Below are 20980 nucleotides of genomic sequence, written 5' to 3'. Positions count from 1 at the left end.
CCCCTGTGGGCCCAGTCCCGAAGCTGGTCTCTGTCCTCCTTCCCAAGGAAGCCCACAGAGTGCCAGCTGCCGGGCAAAGTCACGTGTGCTTTATTGCCTGGCACTGGCCCCTCCAGGAGCCTGTGCCTTTGTGTTCCTGGGGGTCCTGGGACCAGCCCCTGCCCCCACCACAAATGCCCAAACCCTGCCCGGCTCCTGGCGCAGTGCACAGGGATGAGGTGAAAGTTCCAGAATCCCTGTGCAGCAAGTCCAGTTCTAGAGGAGTGAGCTAGGAGAGTGCCCCAATCCTCAAAAGCCCCAGTACCCAGCCTACTGGGCGGGGCCTGACCTGGAAGTTTCGACAGGATTCCCAGGGGACTACCAGGTCCCCGGCTCCTGCTCCGGTTCTGGCTTGTCCCCCGCCGCCGAGTCTTGTTGCACAGCCTGGGGTGGTGGCCTGGGTCGCTCTGAGTCACGGAGTCCCCGGAGCCGCACACAGCCTTGGGGAACTGCAGCCAGGGGCCTTGAGGCTGGGGTCATGGTCACCGGGGCCCCGCGTAGCCGTAGGGACACTGTAGCACCAGGCTCTGGTGGCTGGGCAGAGCATGGGTGGAGTAATGCTCCACCAAGCTGCCCACACTCACAAACAGGACCTCGCCCTGCAGGTAAAATTTAGAGTCCTGGAGGAAGGGGAGAATTGGCAGGATCAGGGATCTGGCCAACTGCTCTGATTTTTGTTTTATTTTGTTCTGCTTTTTGGGCTACACCTGGCGATACTCAGGGGTGACTCCTGGCTCTGCACTCAGGAATCACTCCTGGCGGTGCTCAGGGGACCGTAAGGGATGCTGGAGATTGAACCAGGGTTAGCCACATGCAAGGCAAAAAACGCCCTACCTGCTGGCCCCAGGCAAGCTAGTTTTGACTACCCCCATTTCCTCCCTGCCCCCAAGAGGGGACGAGGCCAGACCCATCACAGCCAGGCTCCAAATGAGCACACAGCTAGTGAGGAGATGAGGGCAGTTCCAGGTGTGTGTAAAGGGGGAGGGGGGCGTGGTGGTTCCTTCCCTCCCCAGCATCCCCAGCCCTGTCCTCCACAGGCTGCCTAGCTCACCTTCTCAAAGATGCGGTAGTTCCTCACTTTGTTGCACGTCTCGTCCCAGACAACGAGGACCTACAGGGGGTGCAGGCAGGGGCTTGGCTGAGGGCAGCACTGGAGCCCAGACCAAGGGCGAGTACTGCACAGAAGCAAGGTCACTGATAGAGAAGTCCCCTGAGGAACCCAGTAAACAGGGCCAGAGGGATGGAGTGACAGTACAGCGGGTAGGGCATTTGCCTTACATGCGGCTGCCCTGGTTCGATTCCCAGCATCCCATAAGGCCCTCAAGCACCACCAGAAGTGATTCCTGAGTGCAGAGCCAGGAGTGGTGACCCTGAGCATTGCTGTGTGTGACCCAAAAAAAACCCCAAAACAAAGAAAAAAGAAAGAAAAGAAACAAGGATGGGCCTGGCCCACCCTGTGACCATCTAAATTGGTGGGAGACAGACTCGAGACACCTATGACCACCCAAACCCCCGGGGACACACAGGTGGGCATCAGCCTCACTTCAAGGTACAGAGTCCCAGGCCCCCATTTTGCTCTCCTTGCTCCCTACATGCACCCAAGCTGAGGGGTCACCCTCGATGGCCTTTCTACAGATGGTGTCAATTAATGTGCCAAGAATAGAGGTGTGGGGGGGGGGGGCTGAGGACAGGCCGATTCACCCACCTTCCCCGACTTGGTGGAGGAGTTCCGGATGCAGTAGAGGCCGTCCCGGGGCTCTCCACGGGGGCTTGAGGCCTTGAACAACCTGCAGCATCAAAGCTCACAGTGAACGGGGCCCCAGCCTACTCCATCCTGCAGTTCAGCTTCCATGGAGCTCTGGGACACATAGCACAGGACTCCCCGCAAGGAGGGGCCAGGGGCACTGACCTTTCTACCTCATAGGACTCGGTGGTGTTGATGAAGACGGAGCTGGGCAGGGGTACCTGGAGAGGCAGAGACCTCTGGTGAGATGCTCACAGCTACTTCCCAGCACCCCACTCCAGACACCTACGCGGAGGGGCGAGGGTCTGTGCGACGCTCGCATCCCTGAACCCCTGCACCCCCACCCTATACGTCTATATGTGGAGCTGGGTCTCTGCAACCGTCGGCCTTGCCTTCTCATAGTCCTCGTCTGAGTCCTCCCCGCTGGGGGCGGGCGGCGCGGCCTGTCGGGCCTTTTCAAAGGAGAAGCTCCTAAAACTCTGCCCATCGGGCGGTGATCGCCTGTGAGCAGAGAGGGGCAGTGACCATGTGCCTATGGGCTAGTCAGTAATGCGACTCTAGACTGTCAAATGGGAACCCTGAGAAACTAGGCAATGGGAGACAGAAGCGCTGCCCAGCGGAACTGACCCGGGCTCAGGTGGGTGACAAGCTGGGGACCACGGCCCTATCATACCTCTCCTGGTAGAGCCACAGAGTGACGAGAGGTCTAAGTAGGCCAGGCCAGGGAACACGCATACACAGAGCCCCGTGTACCCCAAAGGTAGGGTCAATGGTCCCTAACCTCTGGGGCCCCCAGATCAAAGACTCCTTTTTGGGGCTGTGCCATGGACATGTGGCTGGAACTTGGGGTTCAGACCCGGGAGTCCACTTCTCTGTACCCCTCATCAATGTGGGACAAGGTCCTCCCAGGAACCTCCAGGGCTTGGTGCTCACGGAGCCTGGGGAGAAGCTGGTCTGGCAGCTCTGGTCTGGGAGGGCAGCGCAAGGGTGCTGGGAGTGGGCACCAGCTTCCCCGTCACCCAGCCAGCCCCACCCTGCTCAGGGGCCAGCTCCTCACGTTTTACAAGTTCCCACGGGAGGTCCTTCCTGAGCTCCAGCCCACTGCCCTCTAGGCTGCCCGCTCCACCACGATCAAAACACCTGCATCTCTGGGACTAGTACAGAGGCTACCCAGCCTGGACAGGGTGTTCTCCTGGTCTAGGCCGGGGCAGCTAGACACCAAGGGCGGCTCAGGGCGCCAGGCCAGGGTCCTCTGGGTAAAGGTCGGGCAAACTCACTGGAGGTGCGGGAGAGATGGCTTCTCTGGCCTGGGCAGGGCTGAGGGCCGGGTGTCGGGCGTGTCGGTTAAAGGCAGCTTCAGCGCGGGCGGCCTGGGGGCCACAGGGGGCACACAGGGTCCGGGCCTAGTAGCCTCTCTCCGGAGGGCATCGCCGGCCCCCTGCAGGAACTTGGGCTTGTTGGCGGGCACGGGTGGGGGCATCGGTGGAGATTCAAGCGTGGGTGGCCTCCGGGGGGACAGGTGGAAGGACTTTAGCTTGTCACAGTTCCTGGAGGCGGCAGCGGCAATGCTGGTGGCACGCGAGGAGCAAGAGGCCCCTGGGCTGGGGGCGCGGGGCTCCGGGCTGGGGACACGGGGCTCCTGGAAGCACGGGGGTTTGCGCAGGCCACCCAGTGGGGGGTCGCTCAGCCTGCGGGAGGCAGTGGATGCCCGGGAGCTGGCCTCAACCTGCCTCAGACCCAGCTTGGTGTCCATGGTAAAGCCCACATCGGGAAGACTCCGTTTCGGGGGTGGCGGAGGCAGCAGGGGGCTCGGGCCCTTAGAGGTGAAGGAGTGGGCACGGGGCACGTCGGAGAAGGCTAGCTTCCGGGGTGTGGGCACAGGGGGCGGAGGATAGGCTGGAGGGTGGCTCAGGGCATCTGCAGACAAAGCGGACCGGGAGTTAGGTCACCTGTGCCCCGGAGCTGTGCAATCCCGAGCCCTGCTTCCTGGGGTCCTCCCCAACGCCTCCTGGGAGTTAGCCTATGAGAGCTTCCTAAGGTTTGCGGGTCAGGCTGGAGCGATAGGACAATAGGGAGAGCATCTGCCTTGTATGCAGCCAACTCGGGTTTGATTCCTGGCAGCCCAAAATGGTCCCCCGAGCACCGCTAAAAGGAGTTCTTGAGTGCAGAGCCAGGAGGAACGCTTGAGCATCACCAGGTGTGGCCCAACACCTCCCCAAAACACCCCAAAACAAAACCAAGCTAAAGTTTGGGGGCAACCAGAGGGGCGTCCCGAGAAGGGAGTGGGGAGAGCTTGTGGACTCGTCTCTACGGGGAGCCTGGGGCAGGGCCGGAGGAGGGGCTTGAGTTGGCTCCAAGACCAGGCTAGAACGAGGGGCAGGGCACAGAGGCTCGCTCAGAAGAGGTCTGGGGTTCAGGAAGGTCTCGGCTGGCTTTCGAAAGATGCCCGCCAAGAGGCCCAGTGGTGCGGTGAGGCCCAGGTATGCAGAACAGAGAGGAGCCTGGGACTGAGTGGGAGCAGCGGGAAGGCCTGTGAACCCCAAAAGAGGCATCTGGGGAAAAGTCCGGGGTGAAGGTGAGGGAGGAGCGGTGGGGAGAAGAAAGAATGGCAAGTGAGAGCGGAATGGGGGCGTGCCTCTCCAGGCCATGTGCCCCTGGGACCCCATGGGACATGGGTGGGGCCTGGGGCTTGGGCCTGAGAGGCTCGATAAAGGCCTCACTGTCCCCCTCTTTCCCGGGGCCACCCCTCAGAGTCTGCCCACAGAAGGGTGTAGAGGGGCTCCTGGCCTGGGCCTGTCCCTCCCTCTCACAGAACCCCCACCTTCGGGCTGCAGCAGCTCTGCCGAGTCGGGCTCCATGTACGAATCTTCCTCATCTTCATGCTCATAATCTGTGGGGTGAAGGCCATGAGCCATGTCGTCCCCAGACAGCCACATGGACCCCTTTAAGGGTCAGGTAAGGAGGCCTGGAATGAACCCTGGAGCCAGGCTGTCCAAATAATCAGAGGTGCCCCTGCCCCAAGGAAGCCTGGAACCCATCACACAGGTAGATGTGGGGCTTCACCTTCGTTGTCTGTGGGGTACGGTGACAGGCTGATGTCCACGGGCCGCTCGATTGCACCATAGAAGCTGTCAGAGTCTGAGCTGGAGTCACTGGAGGCAGGACAAATGAAGGGTGGGCACCAACACAGGCGCGTCCACTCCCGTGAGACATCTGCAGGCCTGCAGAAACGTGTACCCACAAACACCCCCGCAGACCCCCAGATACACACACCCAGAGACACATGCCCCCACAGACACACGCACCCGAGGACACATCCCCACAGACACACTCCCCACTGACACATGCACCGGAGAACACACCCCCGCAGACACCCCCCCAACACAGACACATGCAGCCAAGAACATATCCCCACAGACACACTCCTCACAGACACACGCACCCACAGGCACATACCCACAGACAATCCACAGACACACGCATCTACCCACTGACACACCCCACAGACACATGCAAGTGCGGACACACCCCCATGGACACAAACCAAGACACACGCACCGCGGCAACCGTACCCAGGGCAGTCAGACCCACCTCGAGTCCAGAGGCAGCTCCTTCTTCTCGTGCAAGTGGCCGATCTCCCGGCGCAGCAAGGCCATCCAGCTCTGTGGGCCAGTCCAGGTGATAGTGTGCAGCGTGCACCTCCCCTCACCACCCCCCTGCTCGGCGCCTTCCCGGTTGCGGAGCGGTCACCATGCTCTGTCCGCGCAAATGGGGAGTGGGCATGGGAGCACCCCCCCTCAGCTGCCCCAGTCCCACGCTCTTGGGGATGGAGCCCGACCCACCTGGCTCTGCGCCTGGGCACTAAAAGCTCCAGGCGGGCCCCCGCACCCGCCCAGCCCGTCCCTGTGCTCACCTTCCGCTCCTCCTCGGAGGCGGCAGAGAAGAACCAAGTGCGGTGCTTCTTGCTGATGTGGATGATCTTGAAGGGGAAGACATTGTTGGAGGTGGTCTCCTCAGCTGCCCGCATCACCCTGGCGGCACAGAACCAGTGTCCCTCTCCATGCACAGTCCTGCCCAGCACACTCCTGATGTGACCTGAGCGGGTGTCCCCTGCGTCCCAGGGAAGGTGCTACCACTTACGGAAGAGGGTGGATGGAAGGTTGGGGAACGGGCTCCCAGGAGTCCCAGGGCGCGCTCAGGACACCCCTCCAGACCCCTGGCCACCTCCCGGCAGTATTGCAGAGAAGTGAGTCTCAGAGGAGGGTGGCCCCAGGGCAGTCAGGATGTGGGTTCGGGAGGAAGGATACCATAAAGCGACCCCAGAGGTCACTGGGAAGGTCAGACCCTTCTAGGAGGGGGCTGGGCTGCACCCAGCCTGTGGAGGTCAGAGAACATGTGCCCCTGCCCCAGCCCTGGTCTCCTGGCACCCACTGGCCCCACGTCTCCTTCCTCTTAGTTCTGCAGGGGCCAGTATGGGGACTGACCTGGGCTGGGCACTGCCCCTCACTGAGCTTGTGGCTGACATGGGGGTCTGGGCCTGCGTCTCTCCCAGTCCCATCTTCACTCCCCAGGGCACTGGGAAAGCAGTAGGTGGACCCAGCCTGAGGCCCCGGGAGCCAGGGAGGCCTTGAAAGGGACATTAGTACAGCTGGGCCTGGGGCCATGCTAGACGCGGCCAGAATGATGGGGGGGGTGGTCAGGCCAGAGGCCAGGACATGGGTCCATCCTTCAGATCAGGCCCAACGTGGGCAGGGCGGGGAGCAGCCAATCAGGGGAGCAGGCACCGGGACACGCATCAGTGCACACGATGGGGAATGGCCGGTCGGGTCAGTCTGGACCTGGGCTTTGGGCAAGGCAGGGTTGGTCAGTCCCATCAGATCAGCGTGGACACATGCTATGCGCAGGGCGGGAGGCGGTCAGTCTGGTCAGTCAGCAGACAGGGCAGTGCTCACCGGTTGTACCCGCTCAGCGAGAAGGCGCCCTGCGGGGAGGCGGATGTGCTGCTCTTGAAATAGTACATGCAGCGCTTGTGGATGATGACGAAGCGCAGGGGCCCTGCAGAGAGGGGTGCAGAGGTGAGGGCTCTGGACACCCCCTCCCAGGTCTGCCGCTGAGTCCCACGGGAGGGCAGGCCAGGGCGCCCCACTGCCCTGCAGTCCCCAAAGGGACGCCCAAGCTGCTGCCCGCCCCAGCACTCCACCTTGGGCAGGGATGACTGGGGATGCCACCCTGGATCGGGGCAAGAGCTGTGAGCGCCAAGTTCCCTCCATTCTAGGCTGGCAGCGTGAGGCGGGACAAGCAGGGAGACACCCTTGGCCCCACTGCCCTCTCCCAGACCCCCTGTAACCGAGCAGCCTTCTGGGGTGCCTCATGCATCTGACACAGGGCACCAGTGGCCCAGCTTGACCCATGCTGCTCAGAGAAGAAATGGGAAGACACCCCATGGATTAAGGCAAAGGTGCCCGCAAGCCCCCAAAGGCTGAAGCTCCGCTGGCCGATGGTCTGGCACTGTGGACCCCGATGCAAGGACTGTTTCCACACACTGTACCAGTTCTCAGACTCAAGGGCTGCCAGGCCAACCCTGGCTTCCCCAAGGGCACAGCCACAGAGAGGAGGGAAGGGACCCAGAGAGCCTGGCAGGACGGGCAGCCCTCAGCCCTCAGCCCTCGCTGCGCTCCCAACACTCCTGGGAACTCACATTTGAGCAGCTGCAGCTGGGTGCCCCCTTTCTTGTGTAGGTAGCCGGCCTTGGACACGCCGCCAGGCATGGTTAGCAGGTTCTGGGCGCCGATGGCCTTCATGGGCACAGGCCAGTGCATCTCCTCGGCCGCCATGGAGCTGGAGGAGGACAGGGTGCTCAGCAGGGCAGACCCTGTCCACACTGCCACCCTCAGCGCTCCCCACGGCTCCATTCAGTGGGCACCCTCTGGGCTCAAGGACTCGGTCCAAGGAAGTCAGGCCTTACACCATGGCTGCCCCCGCCCACCCCAGTCCAAACCCAGGGCAGGAAGTCAGGAGGCTTCCAGGAAGAGGTGACTGGGGTGAAGGTGACTAGCCTGGCTGAGAGAGTTCAAGAGCCACGGAGGCCGCTCCCCTCCTGCGTCCCTAGCTCTGCTCCTCAGCAGAGACCACAGGAGGTTTCCCCCGCACCCCCCCTTCCACTCCTTACTCCACTTCTTTTGTTTGTATCTTGGGGGCCACACCGGGCAGCTCAGGGTTTCCTCATGGCTGGGCGCTCAGCATGGGTCCTGGCCATGGGGCGTGGGGGCTCCCTGCCCGCTTCCCCGTTCCCAGCTTGGTCGGCTGGGTGCCTGCCTGTCAGGTCTTCTGGGGGACCCCAGCTAGGGAGAGCTCGGCCTGGCGCCCTGTAGGCGGGTGTGCGCGGCCCAGCTGGCCCGCCCCTACCCAGCCCTGCCAGCCTGGCAGCCCGGCCCGCTGCACCCACACTGGGGGGGGGTCTCAGGGCCCTGCTGTTCGGAGTCCCCCGCCCCGTGCCTGCCCCGACGCGGGCGCCCCACGGAGCAGCAAGGGTCCTACTGAGCAGTCCCGGGCACGAAGAAGAACGGCACCCCCTGGGGCGGTCCCCGGGTTCCCCGCCCCAAGCCAGCCCCCCGCCCGCGCGGACGGGAACAAAGGCACGACCTCCGCCTAGTCCCGGCGCGCGGCCCGGGGGACGCCGCAGCCGGATGGGGACCCCCGACGCCCACCGCGCGCAGCCCGCGCCCGCCTTTGTTCCCGGAGAGGGACCGGGGCCGGGGAGGGGGCGGCGCCCGCTAGCCCGCTACTCACCGAGTCCACGCGGTCGCCCGTGTCCGCGGCGCGCACCGGCACTGCCCGCGGCCCGGCGTCCCCGCGGCCCCCGCCGCGCCTCCCGCGCCCCGGCCCCGCGCCCCGGGTCCCGCGCCCGCCATGCGCCCGGCCCAGCCCAGCTCCGCCCCCGGCGGGCGGGCAGGGGACACGCGCCGCCCCGCCCCGCCCCGCCCCGCGGCGCCTCAGTTTCCCCCACCGCCGCCCGCGCCGGCCGAGCGCCCGGTCCAAGAAAGAACGGCTCCTACCGGCCCCCCAGTGGTCCAGCCCCCAGGGGGCGGCCCCCACCAGGCTGACCCTCACCCTGGGCTTCCTTCCCGGAAATACGTGGGGCCTCTCAGAAGACCAGTCCCGCACCCGGCGGCCCCTTCCTGCTCAGCCCCCTCGGGTCTCTGGGTCCGGTCCTGCCCACCCTGGCACCCCTGTTCCCCCCTCCCTCCAGGCCCCCACCCGTCTTCCTGCGCGCTGCATTCGCTCAGCTGTGCCCCCCACCTCCGATCCCCGCACTTGGCCCGGCAGACCCAGTGTCTCCCCAAGTCTGAAGGCAGAACCCCTACAAGTATGAGGGCAGGGGGCTTTGGTCCCCAGGGCCCCTCCCCTCGCAGAATGGACTCCCCGGACATGGCTTCCCAACCCAACCGCCAGGGGCGGCTAACCCAGGAGTGGACACTTCCAAATTGGCAGCTGGCGGGCCCCAAGTCCTCCGCAGCGCAGGGACTGGGACACAAACCTCACAGCCCACAGCCGGCGGGTCCCTGGGACACTGTGGGCACCAGCTCAGGGCCGGGCAGGGTACACCCACCGGCCACCTCCTGAACATGACTTGGGAAGCTCCTGTTCCCCTCAAAAGAAGGCTTGGAAGGACCCATTTCTCCCAGTACTGCTCCAGCTCTGAGACAGTGTTCTAGAGCCTGTCTGCACAAGGATGTCAGTGTGAGTGAGGGTGTGTGTGAGTGAGAGGTGAGTATGCGTGTGTGGGGGGGTCTGTGTGAGGATGTGAATGTGGGTAGGTGTGAGTGCATGTGAGGTTGTGTGTGGGGGTAATATATGAAGGTGTGAGTGTAGGAGTTTGTGTGTAAGTATAGGTGAGGATATGAGGGTGTGTGTGTGAGACTATGAGTGTGGGTGGGTGTGGATGTGTGAGGATGTACACGCATGTGGGTATGTGAGGATGTGTGTGAGTGTGTGGTTGGGCATCTCTACTGCGTTCTCTGCGCCTGGGCTGGCCATCACCCTTCTTAGAGCCGAGCCTGGTCTGGTGACCGGACGCCCTAGCAGTGGGGGTGAGCGCAGTGAAGCGCAGGCGACTCCCACACCAGGGGCCTGAGTTGGGCTGTGTGGTCACCGCCTGCACCAGCTCCTGTGAGCATCAGCGGAAGGCCTGCGGCTGCACCCCAGGCCCTGGCCAGGCCCAGGATGACCACACTGTCAGGTTCCTGTCAGTGGCGTCCAGCTAGGCAGTGAGGGAGGGGGTGCAGAGGAGAGGCTAGGTTCCAGGCAGGTACACACAGATTTCATGCATCACACACAGGACCTGCACACACTCATGTAAGCATACATCTTACGTATCACACACGTGCACACAGTGTACAATCCACACATTCATACATGCAGCCTAATACCCACACACACTCATACACTCATACACACATGTATACACAGTATGCAAGTACATATTTGTACGTGGCACACACGTGCACACATTCATACACATGTAGAATATGGCGAGACATGCACAACCATACACATGCATGTATACAGTCATGGTCATATGCACATTTACATGTATGTTCACATACATACACACACAGATCCATGTGTGCACACATATACAAGGCACCTATACAAGGACATGCATGCACACAGTACACACATTACACAACACACAGGCACAGCCTCCAGGACTGCGGATCTGCTTGAGGACTCACGCTGAACCATCCTCACCCTGCCAGCCGCAAAGCCTGTTAGGGGCTTCCTGGCATGTGGCAGGACCCACCGGGAGGCACCACTCGCCCAGCTCGCTGCTTGTCCCCTTTCGGTTTCTTCACGCTTCCTCTTCCCAGAACCCCGCTCCGGAGAGAAGCAAAACTAAAATGCCAGAGTAACAGTACTGTGGACACACCGTCTGCCCTGCACGAGTCTGACCCGGGTTCGATCCCCGGCAGCTCATATGGTCCCTGAGCACAAAACCAGGAGTCAGCCCTAAGCACACTGGGTTTGGCAAAAAAAACCCAAAAAAATAAAACTTGAATTCTGGGAAGCAGAGAGGCTCCAGGGAGGAAGGACAGTAGGCTTCACAAAGAAAGCCTCTGTCAGGTCCCTCAGATACCCCCAGCCCCCCACAGCTCCCTCAGACACCCCCAAACACCCCGCCAGGTTCCTCAGACACCCTCAGTCCCTACCACCAGGTCTCTCAGACACCTCCAACCCGCCGCCAGGTCCCTCAGACACCCCCAAACCCCCACAGGTCCCTCAGACACCCCCTGTCCCCTACCACCAGATCCCACAGGCACCCCTAACCTCCCGCCAGGTCCCTCAGACACCTCCAACTCCCCACCAGGTCCCTCAGGCACCTCCAACCCCCCACCAGGTCCCTCAGGCACCCCCAAGCCCCCGCCAGGTCCCTCAGGCACCCCCAATCCCCCGCCAGGTCCCTCAGGCACCCCCAACCCCCACCAGGTCCCTCAGACACCCCCAACCCCCTGCCAGCTCCCTCAGACACCCCCAAGCCCCCGCCAAGTCCCTCAGACACCCCCAACCCCCCACCAGGTTCCTCTGGCACCCCCAACCCCCGGCCAGGTCCCTCAGACACCCCCAATCCCCCGCAAGGTCCCTCTGGCACCCCCAACCCCCTGCCAGGTCCCTCAGACACCCCCAATCCCCCGCCAGGTCCCTCTGGCATCCCCAACCTTCTGCCAGGTCCTTCAGGCACCCCCAACCCTCTGCCAGGTCCCTCAGGCACCCCCAACCCCCCGCCAGGTCCCTCAGACACCCCCAACCCTCCGCCAGGTCCCTCAGACACCCCCCCGCCAGGTCCTTCAGGCACCTCCAACCCCCCGCCAGGTCCCTCAGGCACCCCAACCCCCTGCCAGGTCCCTCAGGCACCCCCAACCCCCCGCCAGGTCCCTCAGGCAACCCCAACACCCCGCCAGGTCCCTCAGGCACCCCCCCACCAGGACCCTCAGGCACCCCCAACCCCACGCCAGGTCACTCAAGCACCCCCATACCCCCGCCAGGTCCCTCAGGCACCCCCAATCCCCCGCCAGGTCCCTCAGGCACCCCCAACCCCCCGCCAGGTCCCTCAGGCACCCCCAATCCCCCACCAGGTCCCTCAGACACCCCCAAGTCTCCGCCAGGTCCCTCAGACACCCCCAACCCCCCGCCAGGTTCCTCTGGCACCCCCAACCCCCCGCCAGGTCCCTCAGACACCCCCAATCCCCCGCAAGGTCCCTCTGGCACCCCCAACCCCCTGCCAGGTCCCTCAGACACCCCCAATCCCCCGCCAGGTCCCTCTGGCATCCCCAACCTTCTGCCAGGTCCTTCAGGCACCCCCAACCCTCTGCCAGGTCCCTCAGGCACCCCCAACCCCCTGCCAGGTCCCTCAGACACCCCCAATCCCCCGCCAGGTCCCTCAGACACCCCTAACCCCCCGCCAGGTCCCTCAGGCACCCCCAACCCCCCGCCAGGTCCCTCAGGCACCCCCAACCCCCCGCCAGGTCCCTCAGGCACCCCCAACCCCCCGCCAGGTCCCTCAGGCACCCCCAACCCCCCGCCAGGTCCCTCAGACACCCCCAACCCTCCACCAGGCCCCTCAGACACACCCCCCGCAAGGTCCTTCAGGCACCCCCAACCCCCCGCCAGGTCCCTCAGGCACCCCCAACCCCCCGCCAAGTCCCTCAGACACCCCCAACCCCCCGCCAGGTCCCTCAGGCACCCCCAACCCCCCGCCAGGTCCCTCAGACACCCCCAACCCCCCGCCAGGTCCCTCAGGCACCCCCAACCCCCCGCCAGGTCCCTCAGGCACCCCCAACCCCCCGCCAGGTCCCTCAGGCACCCCCAACCCCCCGCCAGGTCCCTCAGGCACCCCCAACCCCCCGCCAGGTCCCTCAGGCACCCCCAACCCCCCACCAGGTCCCTCAGGCACCCCTAACCCTCCGCCAGGTCCCTCAGGCACCCCCAACCCCCCGCCAGGTCCCTCAGGCACCCCCAATCCCCCCGCCAGGTCCCTCAGGTACCCCCAACCCCCCGCCAGGTCCCTCAGGCACCCCCAATCCCCCGCCAGGTCCCTCAGACACCCCCAACCCCCCACCAGGTCCCTCTGGCACCCCCCAACCCTCTGCCAGGTCCTTCAGGCACCCCCAACCCCCCGCCAGGTCCCTCAGGCACCCCCAATCCCCCGCCAGGTCCCTCTGACACCCCCAACCCCCCGCCAGGTCCCTCAGACACCCCCAATCCCCCACCAGGTCCCTCTGGCACCCCCAACCCTCTGCCAGGTCCTTCAGGCAACCCCAACCCCCCGCCAGGTCCCTCAGGCACCCCCAACCCCCCGCCAGGTCCCTCAGGCACCCCCAACCCCCCGCCAGGTCCCTCAGGCACCCCCAACCCCCCGCCAGGTCCCTCAGACACCCCCAATCCCCCACCAGGTCCCTCTGGCACCCCCAACCCTCTGCCAGGTCCTTCAGGCACCCCCAACCCTCCGCCAGGTCCCTCAGACACCCACTCCTTTGTCAGAGAGGACCCAAGGGTAGCCATGGAGGTGCACACAACACACATGGGCACACATAGGCACACACGGGCACGTTGGGGCCCACTGGCAAGGTCAGCAGAGTTTCTGTGGGAACTCGCTGCCTTGCCGGCACCTGGGCGCTACTGCCCCGTCCCGTGGACCCTGAGCACCCAAGCCTAACCTTAGAGCGCTGACCCAGCACATGCTTCTCCTACGGGGCTCAGGGCTGGAGGCCATGCGGCTCAGGGGGGGCGCGGGCCTGAGCCAATGTGTCCAGGGCAGCACCGGCACTGCCCGGTGAGCACAGCCTGCTGCCAGGGCCTCGCCGGCCACTTCCTCCTGGGGGCTTCCTGTGTGGGCCTGACTTCCTGCAGGCCCTGGCCGGCTGCTGAAGCTGCCTGTGGTCAGAGCCAGGCCCACTGGGCCTCCCCGCTGCCCCCATCCCCTCGTCTACTGGGCCTCCCCCCAGTCCCCAGGCCCTGCCCACTGCACTCAGGGGCGTCTCTGGCAACAGGACAGAGGAGCAGATCCTGAGTCTGGGACCTCAGCACTGATGCACCCCCCCCCACCTGGCCCCACCCCCAGGCACCTGGCCCAACCCTGGGCAGGGCGGCTCATCCACAAGGTGACCCCCCTACCGGGCCTGCTCCAGCCCCCAGGCCCCAGAGCACTGGAGTTCCCCGAGCACAGGACTGAGCACTGAGCAGCTCCGGCAGGGCCAGGCACCAGCGAGCCCCACAGCCGCCTGCCCGCACCCACTCTGCTGCGGTGTCGGGAACTGGGGCACACGGCCCCCCAGCCACGGGCCAATTGAGGGCTCAGCCTCATGTGCCCTTCCCACGTCCGTGTGCTTCACTGCACCCAGCCCTATCCCTGTCCGTGCACCCTTGCTGCCCCCCACACCACCGCCTATGCCAGCCCCACTGCCCGAAGGCACTGAGGCACAGCCTGTCCTTCGGCAGATGGAAGGGCCAGGGGCACTGTGACCTCACCCTGCACTGGCGCCCAGCACCCCAGCACCCCAGGAGCCGGCACCCACCACCCCAGCACCCCGTACCAGCACAACAGCGCCTGGTCCCCCACACCCCAGCACCCAGTACCCAGCACCTGATACCCAGCACCCCAGCACCCGGTACCCAGCACCCAGCACCCCAGCACCCCAGCACCCGGTACCCAGCACCCAGCACCCTAGCACCCTGAGGCATGGGATCACCTGGGTTAGGTTCATCCCTACCCTGCAGGCACTCACCATGCAGTCAGGCAGGGTAATGGGGAAAGGGGGAGCCAGGACTTTTACTTGGGGGTCCCCCAGCACCCCCAGAGCACTTCTCATCTCACTTAGGGCCCAGGTAGCCTGCCTGACCCCAGGCCCTGTCCCCCACTTGGGCCCAAGCCCTCCCCAGAAGCCTCCCTTGTCCTCTGGTCACCAGCACCTGAGAGCTCCCCCGCAAGGCCCCAGCTCTGCCAGGCAGCTCCCTGCAGGCACGGGAGGGGTCAGCCCTGGTGTGCTGGACACGCACAGACCCCAGGAGCTGACCAGAGCATCTGGGCCCCAGCTCGGGCCCCCTGGGCCATGGCTCACCCAGGCCCGGCAGCTGCAGCGATGGGGGGGCATCTAGGCTGAGCCAGGGTCCAGTGGCAGAGGGTCAGGGGAGTCGGTGCCCCCAGGCAGGCAAGAAGCACCCAGCAGAGGATGGGTCAGTGGCGGGTCAGGGTGTCCTCCCGCCACCTGCCGTGACCCAGGACTAAGCTGAGCCTCAAGCATCCCTGCGACAGGATCTCCCGCTCGCAGGCACCCGTCCACACCACCGGGGCCCGGAAGAGAGCGGCTGGACCATCCGGGCAGAGACTAGTGGCAGGAATGTCAGCTCCCCGCCTCAGTTTCCCCCATGCTGGGGGGGCTGACCCTACGACCCCTGCTCCTGCCAAGTTGGAGCCTCCCAAGAAGGGGGCAGCTCAGGGGTGTGAGCACTCCCATCCCAGCACCCGAGCCACCAGGTACCCCTCACGACCTCCCTGAGAACGTCAGGTTGGCCTCCCCAGCACCAGCTCCAGGGAGCCTCCGGGTTCACCTGGGGGCTCCTGGCCAGGTGATGGGCGCCCAGGACCAGGCCTTCCTTGGGGGTAGGTGGGCTGAGGAGACACGACCTCACTAGCCACTGTTCTCAGCAGAGGCGGAGCAGCCAGGCCCAGAGACCCCTCCCGGGTGCGGGGGCACAGCGGGGGAGGAGGGGAAACACCACAGGCAGAGACCGGGGCCTTCCAGGCTGGGAGCGTGCAGGCCGGTGACATGAGAGGCCCTTTACTGGCAGGCCCTGAAGGTCACCCCCTCGGAGGTCAGCGTCCGCGGAAGGCATGGGATAGACTGTGGGAGCCGGCGCTGACCGTCCCAGGCCACGGTCACCTCTCCCCGGCAAACCACCTGGAGGCAGCAGGCAGGAGCGCGGGGATAGTGGCCCCAGGGTCTATTCTAGACTTAGCAGGCAGCTCTGGGCCGAGCAGGGTCCCAGGGGCCTTGTCTCCCCGCGGGGCCCTGAGCATGTCCCGTGTCCCCTGTCTAGGGTCCGACCTGCCGTGCAGACGGCCAGCCCTGACTCACGGCCTCCTGACACTGAGGAGGGCGGGAGGGGAGCGCGGGGCTTGTCTGCCAGCCGGAGGGTTGGGGCCACTGACCTGAGGGCCTTCGGCCGCCTTGGCCGGCTGCCTGCTCGTGGGGCTCCTCCTGGGTTCGAGGGAAGGGGGGTACTCGGCTGTGGGCACAGGGGTCAGAGTCCAGCAGGAAGGGTCAGGGGAGCTGAGTCTTCCTCCTCAGGGCAACCGGATCACAGGCCCCTGCTCAGCCCCTGCACCTTCCCCTGGACAATGGGTGGGGTGGGGAGCTAAGGGGGGCAGGGAGGCAGGGATGGGAAAGGGGGAGCAAGGCAGGGAGGGTCCCACCCAAGGTCAAGGCCTCATGCAGGACAGAGGGTCAACCCCAGGACCGACCTCCAGTTCAGGTGGTGCCCAGCTCCCCACGGGGCAGGCAGCGGGGTCCCCCTCCTAAGGACTGGGTTGCACCCCCTGGGCCATGCCACCTCACTGCCCACCCAGGGAGAGCCAGAAACCCCGAGTTGCCAGCTTGAAGTCTCTGCGGGGTTCTCAGGAGGCCTCCACTGTTGGCCAGAGAGCTGGGATGGGGGACCACGCAGCTGGGGCTCCCAGAGCTTCCCACAGCACCTCAGCGGGGCCACTGACTGCCCCCCATCTGCTTCTTATGTCCTTTTGCTGAGGGACTGCCAGACCCCCAGGACACTGCCCAGTCAGGGTGGCAGTTCTGGGGATCCCTTTGAGCCCTACAAGCTCCCTTGGGCGCAGCCATCCTCCCAGGCTAGAGAAAAAGCCTCTAGCGCGGGTGCTCAGCCCCAAGTCTGACCACGGGGCCCCCTCTCACAAGTGGGGGTCCATCTCTCAAACCTCTTCCTGCCCCACTTTCTGCTGCCCCCACCGGCCCCAGGAAGGAGGGTGGGCCACCAGACAGCCGCAGAGGAGGACCCTCACCCCACGCCTCGCTCCCCTCCCCAGCACACGGCAGGATGCGGGGATCTTGTGGGGAAGGTGCCGCTCGGGACCAGTGCCCATTCCCACCTGTCCTGAGGGGCCAGCGGGCACGGGCCAAGAGAGTGTGGGCCCAGTCCTGGGTCAGAGCCAGACTGTCTGCTGAGGCTGCCCCTCACCACCAGGACCCATGTCCTTCCTCCGGGCCAGGCCCAGGGGACAAGTGCTCATGTCCTGTGGGAGCCTTGGGTGGGAAGACAGGGAGCACAGAGGAACCCGACATGGGGTGAAAGTGACTGCACCCCCCCAGGCCAACAGAAACTGGCCACTGCCCTCTCCCTCTCTCTCCCTCTCTGTCTCTCTCATCCTCTCTCTCCCTGTTTCCCTCTCTCTCTCTCTCTCTCCCCCTCCCTCCCTCCCCTCTCCTCTGGCTCCCTCTCTCTCTCCGTTCCTATCTCCTTCCCCGCCCTCCCTCTCTCCATCCCTTCCTTCTTTTTTTGGTCTTTGGAACACATCCAGTAGTGTGCATAGGGATCACTCCTGGCTTGGGGACTATATGCGCTGCTGGGGCAATCACATGCAAAGCAAGTGCCCTACCTCTGTGCTATCTTTCCGGCCTCCACGCCAACCTTTCTTTAGACGTTTATGGGGGAACATGGCACTGCCTGACGCACTGTATTAATGCGAGAACATGACAGTGCAGTCCCCCGGGCACTGCACCCAGACTATATGAGGGGAGTGTGGCTAGGAATACTGGGTTGAGTTCTCAGAAGTGGGTTACACTGTAACATTGAGGAGTATCCAGGTCCAAATCCAGGGTGGGAAGTGACCAGTGGGCACTGCCCGGGGCTGCCCAGCCTGCTCCTCACTCTATGCCCCTTGCAAGCGTGCTCCCTTTTGAGGCCACCATGCCCAAGGATGCAGGGAGGTGGACAGGCCTCAATGGGCAGCACCAGGGGAGGACAAGTAGCCCCCCACAGAGCAGCACACTAGATCCCAGAAGCCCCCAGGACCAGAGGCAGGGGTCCCAACAGCAGTAAGAAGCTAAGCATCTGGGGTGTAGAGGGTCCCTGGCAGCCAGCACCCCTAGGCTCGGCAGCGCTGCTGGTCTGCCCCCCCCCCACTGCCATCCCCAAGGAGGGCTGGCTCGGGCGTCCCAGAATGCCTGCTGCCACCCTGAGGTGCAGCCAATAAAACTTGTGGGGCGCTCTGGCCTCCCCCACCCTCTGAGCTCCTGCAGGGCCCGGCCCAGATCCCCTCCCCACACCTCCAGGCATGTGAGCCCCAACAAGCTTCCAAAAGTGACCAGGAAGCCGGAAGAGCCGCTCAGACTGGGATCTCGGGAAGCGACAGCAGTAGGTGCCGGCCCCTAGGCCCCACCCGACCTTGGTCCACAGACCTTCCTGCGGGGAGCACTGCAGGTGGCCCCAGGGTCAGTCACCTCTGGACCTTGGAGCCAGGATGAGAGCTGGGCCAATCCCCTGCAGGTCAGGGGTCAGTTCAGGCCATCCCTCAGGGGTGGAACCCAGTTCTGGGGCCTGGCAGACACTGAGGGGTTGCATCCCCGCACTCAGGAGCCCAAACCCAGATGGACACTTGGCAGGGCCAGGGGCTTCCCTCACTGGGGTCCCAGCAAGCCTCCTGGATCGTCCTGCCTTCCCCCAGCCTCCTGCCCAGGCACCCCTGCCCATACCACTGTCCCGATCCCTGCAAGCGCCCTTGGCACAGCTGGATACATGGGCTGTCCCTGTTCAACTGGTCCTACCGCTGCCAGCTTGTTCCTGCCCTGTGGCCGAGTTAGCAAAGGTTCACGCAGGCCCTGGGCCAACACCACTGACCTGCCTTGACTACATGTCAGAGGTCCTAAGGGCCCAAGAGGGGCCCAGTCCGGTCACTCGCACAGACCCTGGTGGGTAGGAACAGCTGCCCAGTGCTGGCCTCTTCCCAGCCAGTGGCCCTGAGGACCAGGGACACCCACTCTAGCTCCCCATCCCTGAAGCCCGATCTGAGACACGTGACTGGACACACCCCAGGGCCTAGGAAAAGGGTTCAGCTGCCCCAGTCCCCAGCTTCCCCAAAGCACACCGGCGCCCATGGGCTGACTCAGCACCCCACTTTTCTCTGTCCACGTGAGCAGGAAGGACTGAGGCAGGTTTCATACTTCCAGAAGGTCTCCCGGAGGGGCTTGCCCCATGCCACAGCTCTAAGGGGGTCGCCAAAAACCCCACCCGCCCTCCAGCGGCTGCCAGGAGCCCGCCCAGACCCTCTCCCTGCACCACCACCACCCGAAGTTCCCGGGGGCGGGGCACCCCCATGCTCGGGCCTGTCAGTCTGAGGAGTCCTGGGCATGGCCCGTAAGGAAGCTCGCGGCAGAGCAGAGCAGCCTGAGCCCAGGCAGTGCCAGGCTGCAGGCTGAGACCCGCCGGCCCGGGATACACGCTGCAGGCCTGTCTGGGCGTCCCACCCGCGGCGCGGCCCGACACGCGGAGGCGGTGGGAGCCGGCTCTCGCGCAGGGCCCAGAGCAAGGTCAGGGCTGTTTAGGAGTCGCGCCCCCGCGAGCCCAGGGGCGGCAGGGCCGCGGCACCGGCCTCAGGCCTGGGCGCCCCCTGCGCACCCCGAACCCGGGCGCCCCCCGGACAGCGCCGGGCCGGCCCCGCGCCGCCGCGTCCGAGACCTACACGCGACCCGCCACCCCGGGGCCGCCGACGCCCGCGCGCCCGCCTCCGCCTCCCGACTCGCGGTGCCTCACCCGCCCGGCTCGGCCGCTGCTCTGGCTCCGGAGTCCGGGACTGGCGCTGCCTCCGGCCCGAGAACCCGCACACGGGCTCCCCGGCCCGGCCCGGATCCGCCCCTTCCCGGACCCACCCACCCAGCTGGCGGCCCGCCCGCCCGGCGCCGCCCCCTTCCGGGTCCGCCCACCAAGGCTCCGCCGCCTTCAGGCCCGCCCTCCCGCCCATCTGGCGGGGCCCCGCCCCGCCCCAGCCCCACCCTCTTATGGCCCCGCCCACCCAGCTGCGCGGCTCCACCCAGCCCCCTTTGGGGCCCGCCCTCCCGATCCCGCCCTCTTCCTGTCCCGCCCACCCAGCTGTGCCGCCCGCCCGCCCCGGCTCCGCCCCTTCCCGGTCTTGCCCTCCCAGCTGCGCGGCCCGCCCCGGCCCCGCCCACCCGCTCTGGCCCCCCCCACCAGGAGTGCACCAGCCCCGCCCCTTACAGGGCTCTGCCTGTCGGGACTCCTTCCCGCAGTGCTCACTCTCCGGGCCCCGCCCCTCAGGGCGCCTGCTCCCGCTTCCCGGGGCTGCGCCCGCCCCACCTCCGGCTTCTCCCGGTTGCGGCGGAGCCCCGCGCTCTGCCCCGTTTTCCGGGTGCCGCTTGGCTCCAGCCGGCCCTCCGCTCCTAGCGTCCAGACCAGCCACACCCTGGGTCCTGACCTCGCGGTCCAGGGTCTCCCCGCCTGCCGGTGACCCTCGGGCACAGCATCTCCTCCTGAACCCGCCCTGCTCTGGACACGGGGTCTGGGCGCTTCTCGCTTGGCCTCCCTGAGGGACCCCCAGATGGACCGACTCCGCGTATGGGGGCTGGTCAGGTCTCTTAGCCATTGGGTCCAGAAGGGCCAACCAAGTAAGGCAGAGAGGCGAGTCCATATTCGCGGGGACCTGGGGCCTTCCAGGGAAGCAAGGGGCCTGCAGAGCAGAGCTGAGAGCTTCTCTGTGGTCCCAGGGAGTGAGCATGAGGGTGGGAAGAGGCAACAACGTGGGGACTCGGGGGCCCTGCAGTGGGGCAGAAGCTTGCCAGCAGCTGCCCAGCCTGGAGGAGTTAGCTGGGGGAGCAGCACCAGCCTCCTGCCTCGGTCCGGTCCCCAGCTGTGGAATGTGGGGTGCAGCTGCTGGGGCTGGCAGGGCTCTGTGCGGGGGGGGTAGGGCCTGGCTGAGGGAGGGGCATGGGCCACTGAGACCCTCACTGCCTCTCCTCCCCCCACTGTGCCTGGGGTGCAACTTGGGGCCTGTTTCTATTTTCAGCGCTTTCTGGTCCTGCTTTCAGCCCTGTGGGTGTGGAGAAGGATCCAGAAGGGGAAGCCGTGGAGGGGGGGTAGGAAGGGGAAGTGGGGGCCTCAGAACACCCCAGGCCTGTG

The 20980-nt window shown here is 65.5% G+C and overlaps 1 protein-coding gene across 3 annotated transcripts; it reads right to left on the bottom strand.

Moving 5' to 3' along the window:
• Positions 1 to 75: 75 nt before the first annotated feature.
• On the bottom strand, positions 76 to 19688 carry SH3BP2 (SH3 domain binding protein 2). 3 transcript variants are annotated; one of them, XM_056132933.1, is made up of 13 exons: positions 19601 to 19688; positions 7482 to 7621; positions 6736 to 6838; positions 5697 to 5814; positions 5375 to 5445; positions 4847 to 4935; positions 4605 to 4673; positions 3061 to 3700; positions 2176 to 2284; positions 1949 to 2004; positions 1745 to 1826; positions 1091 to 1150; positions 76 to 659 (listed from the first exon to the last, which is right to left on the bottom strand). In XM_056132933.1, exons 2-13 carry the CDS (start codon positions 7615 to 7617, stop codon positions 522 to 524), a joined length of 1671 nt encoding a protein of 556 aa, XP_055988908.1. In that variant the 5' UTR covers positions 7618 to 7621; positions 19601 to 19688; the 3' UTR covers positions 76 to 521. The 3 variants fall into 3 exon arrangements, with proteins under 3 accessions (XP_055988908.1, XP_055988906.1, XP_055988907.1); XM_056132931.1 differs by lacking the exon at positions 19601 to 19688 and adding an exon at positions 13498 to 13542; XM_056132932.1 differs by lacking the exon at positions 19601 to 19688 and adding an exon at positions 8573 to 8650.
• Positions 19689 to 20980: the final 1292 nt, after the last annotated feature.

This window comes from Sorex fumeus, unplaced genomic scaffold (assembly GCF_029834395.1).
Source record: "Sorex fumeus unplaced genomic scaffold, SorFum_2.1 ptg000095l, whole genome shotgun sequence".
Lineage (NCBI taxonomy): Eukaryota > Metazoa > Chordata > Mammalia > Eulipotyphla > Soricidae > Sorex > Sorex fumeus.
The sequence above is the reverse complement of the archived record's forward strand: the minus strand, read 5'-3'. Positions and strand labels throughout refer to the sequence as shown.

What these genes read in the sequence shown, in the direction of transcription:
- SH3BP2 (XM_056132931.1), bottom strand. Translation starts at nt 13,520, where the DNA reads ATGTGCTGGGTCAGCGCTCTAAG. An exon ending in GAGTCCTATGAGGTAGAAAG is followed by an intron (nt 1,827 to 1,948) that starts GTCAGTGCCCCT and finishes TTGATGCTGCAG; the next exon opens with GTTGTTCAAGGCCTCAAGCC. An exon ending in CCTCCACCAAGTCGGGGAAG is followed by an intron (nt 1,151 to 1,744) that starts GTGGGTGAATCG and finishes CACCCCCTGTAG; the next exon opens with GTCCTCGTTGTCTGGGACGA.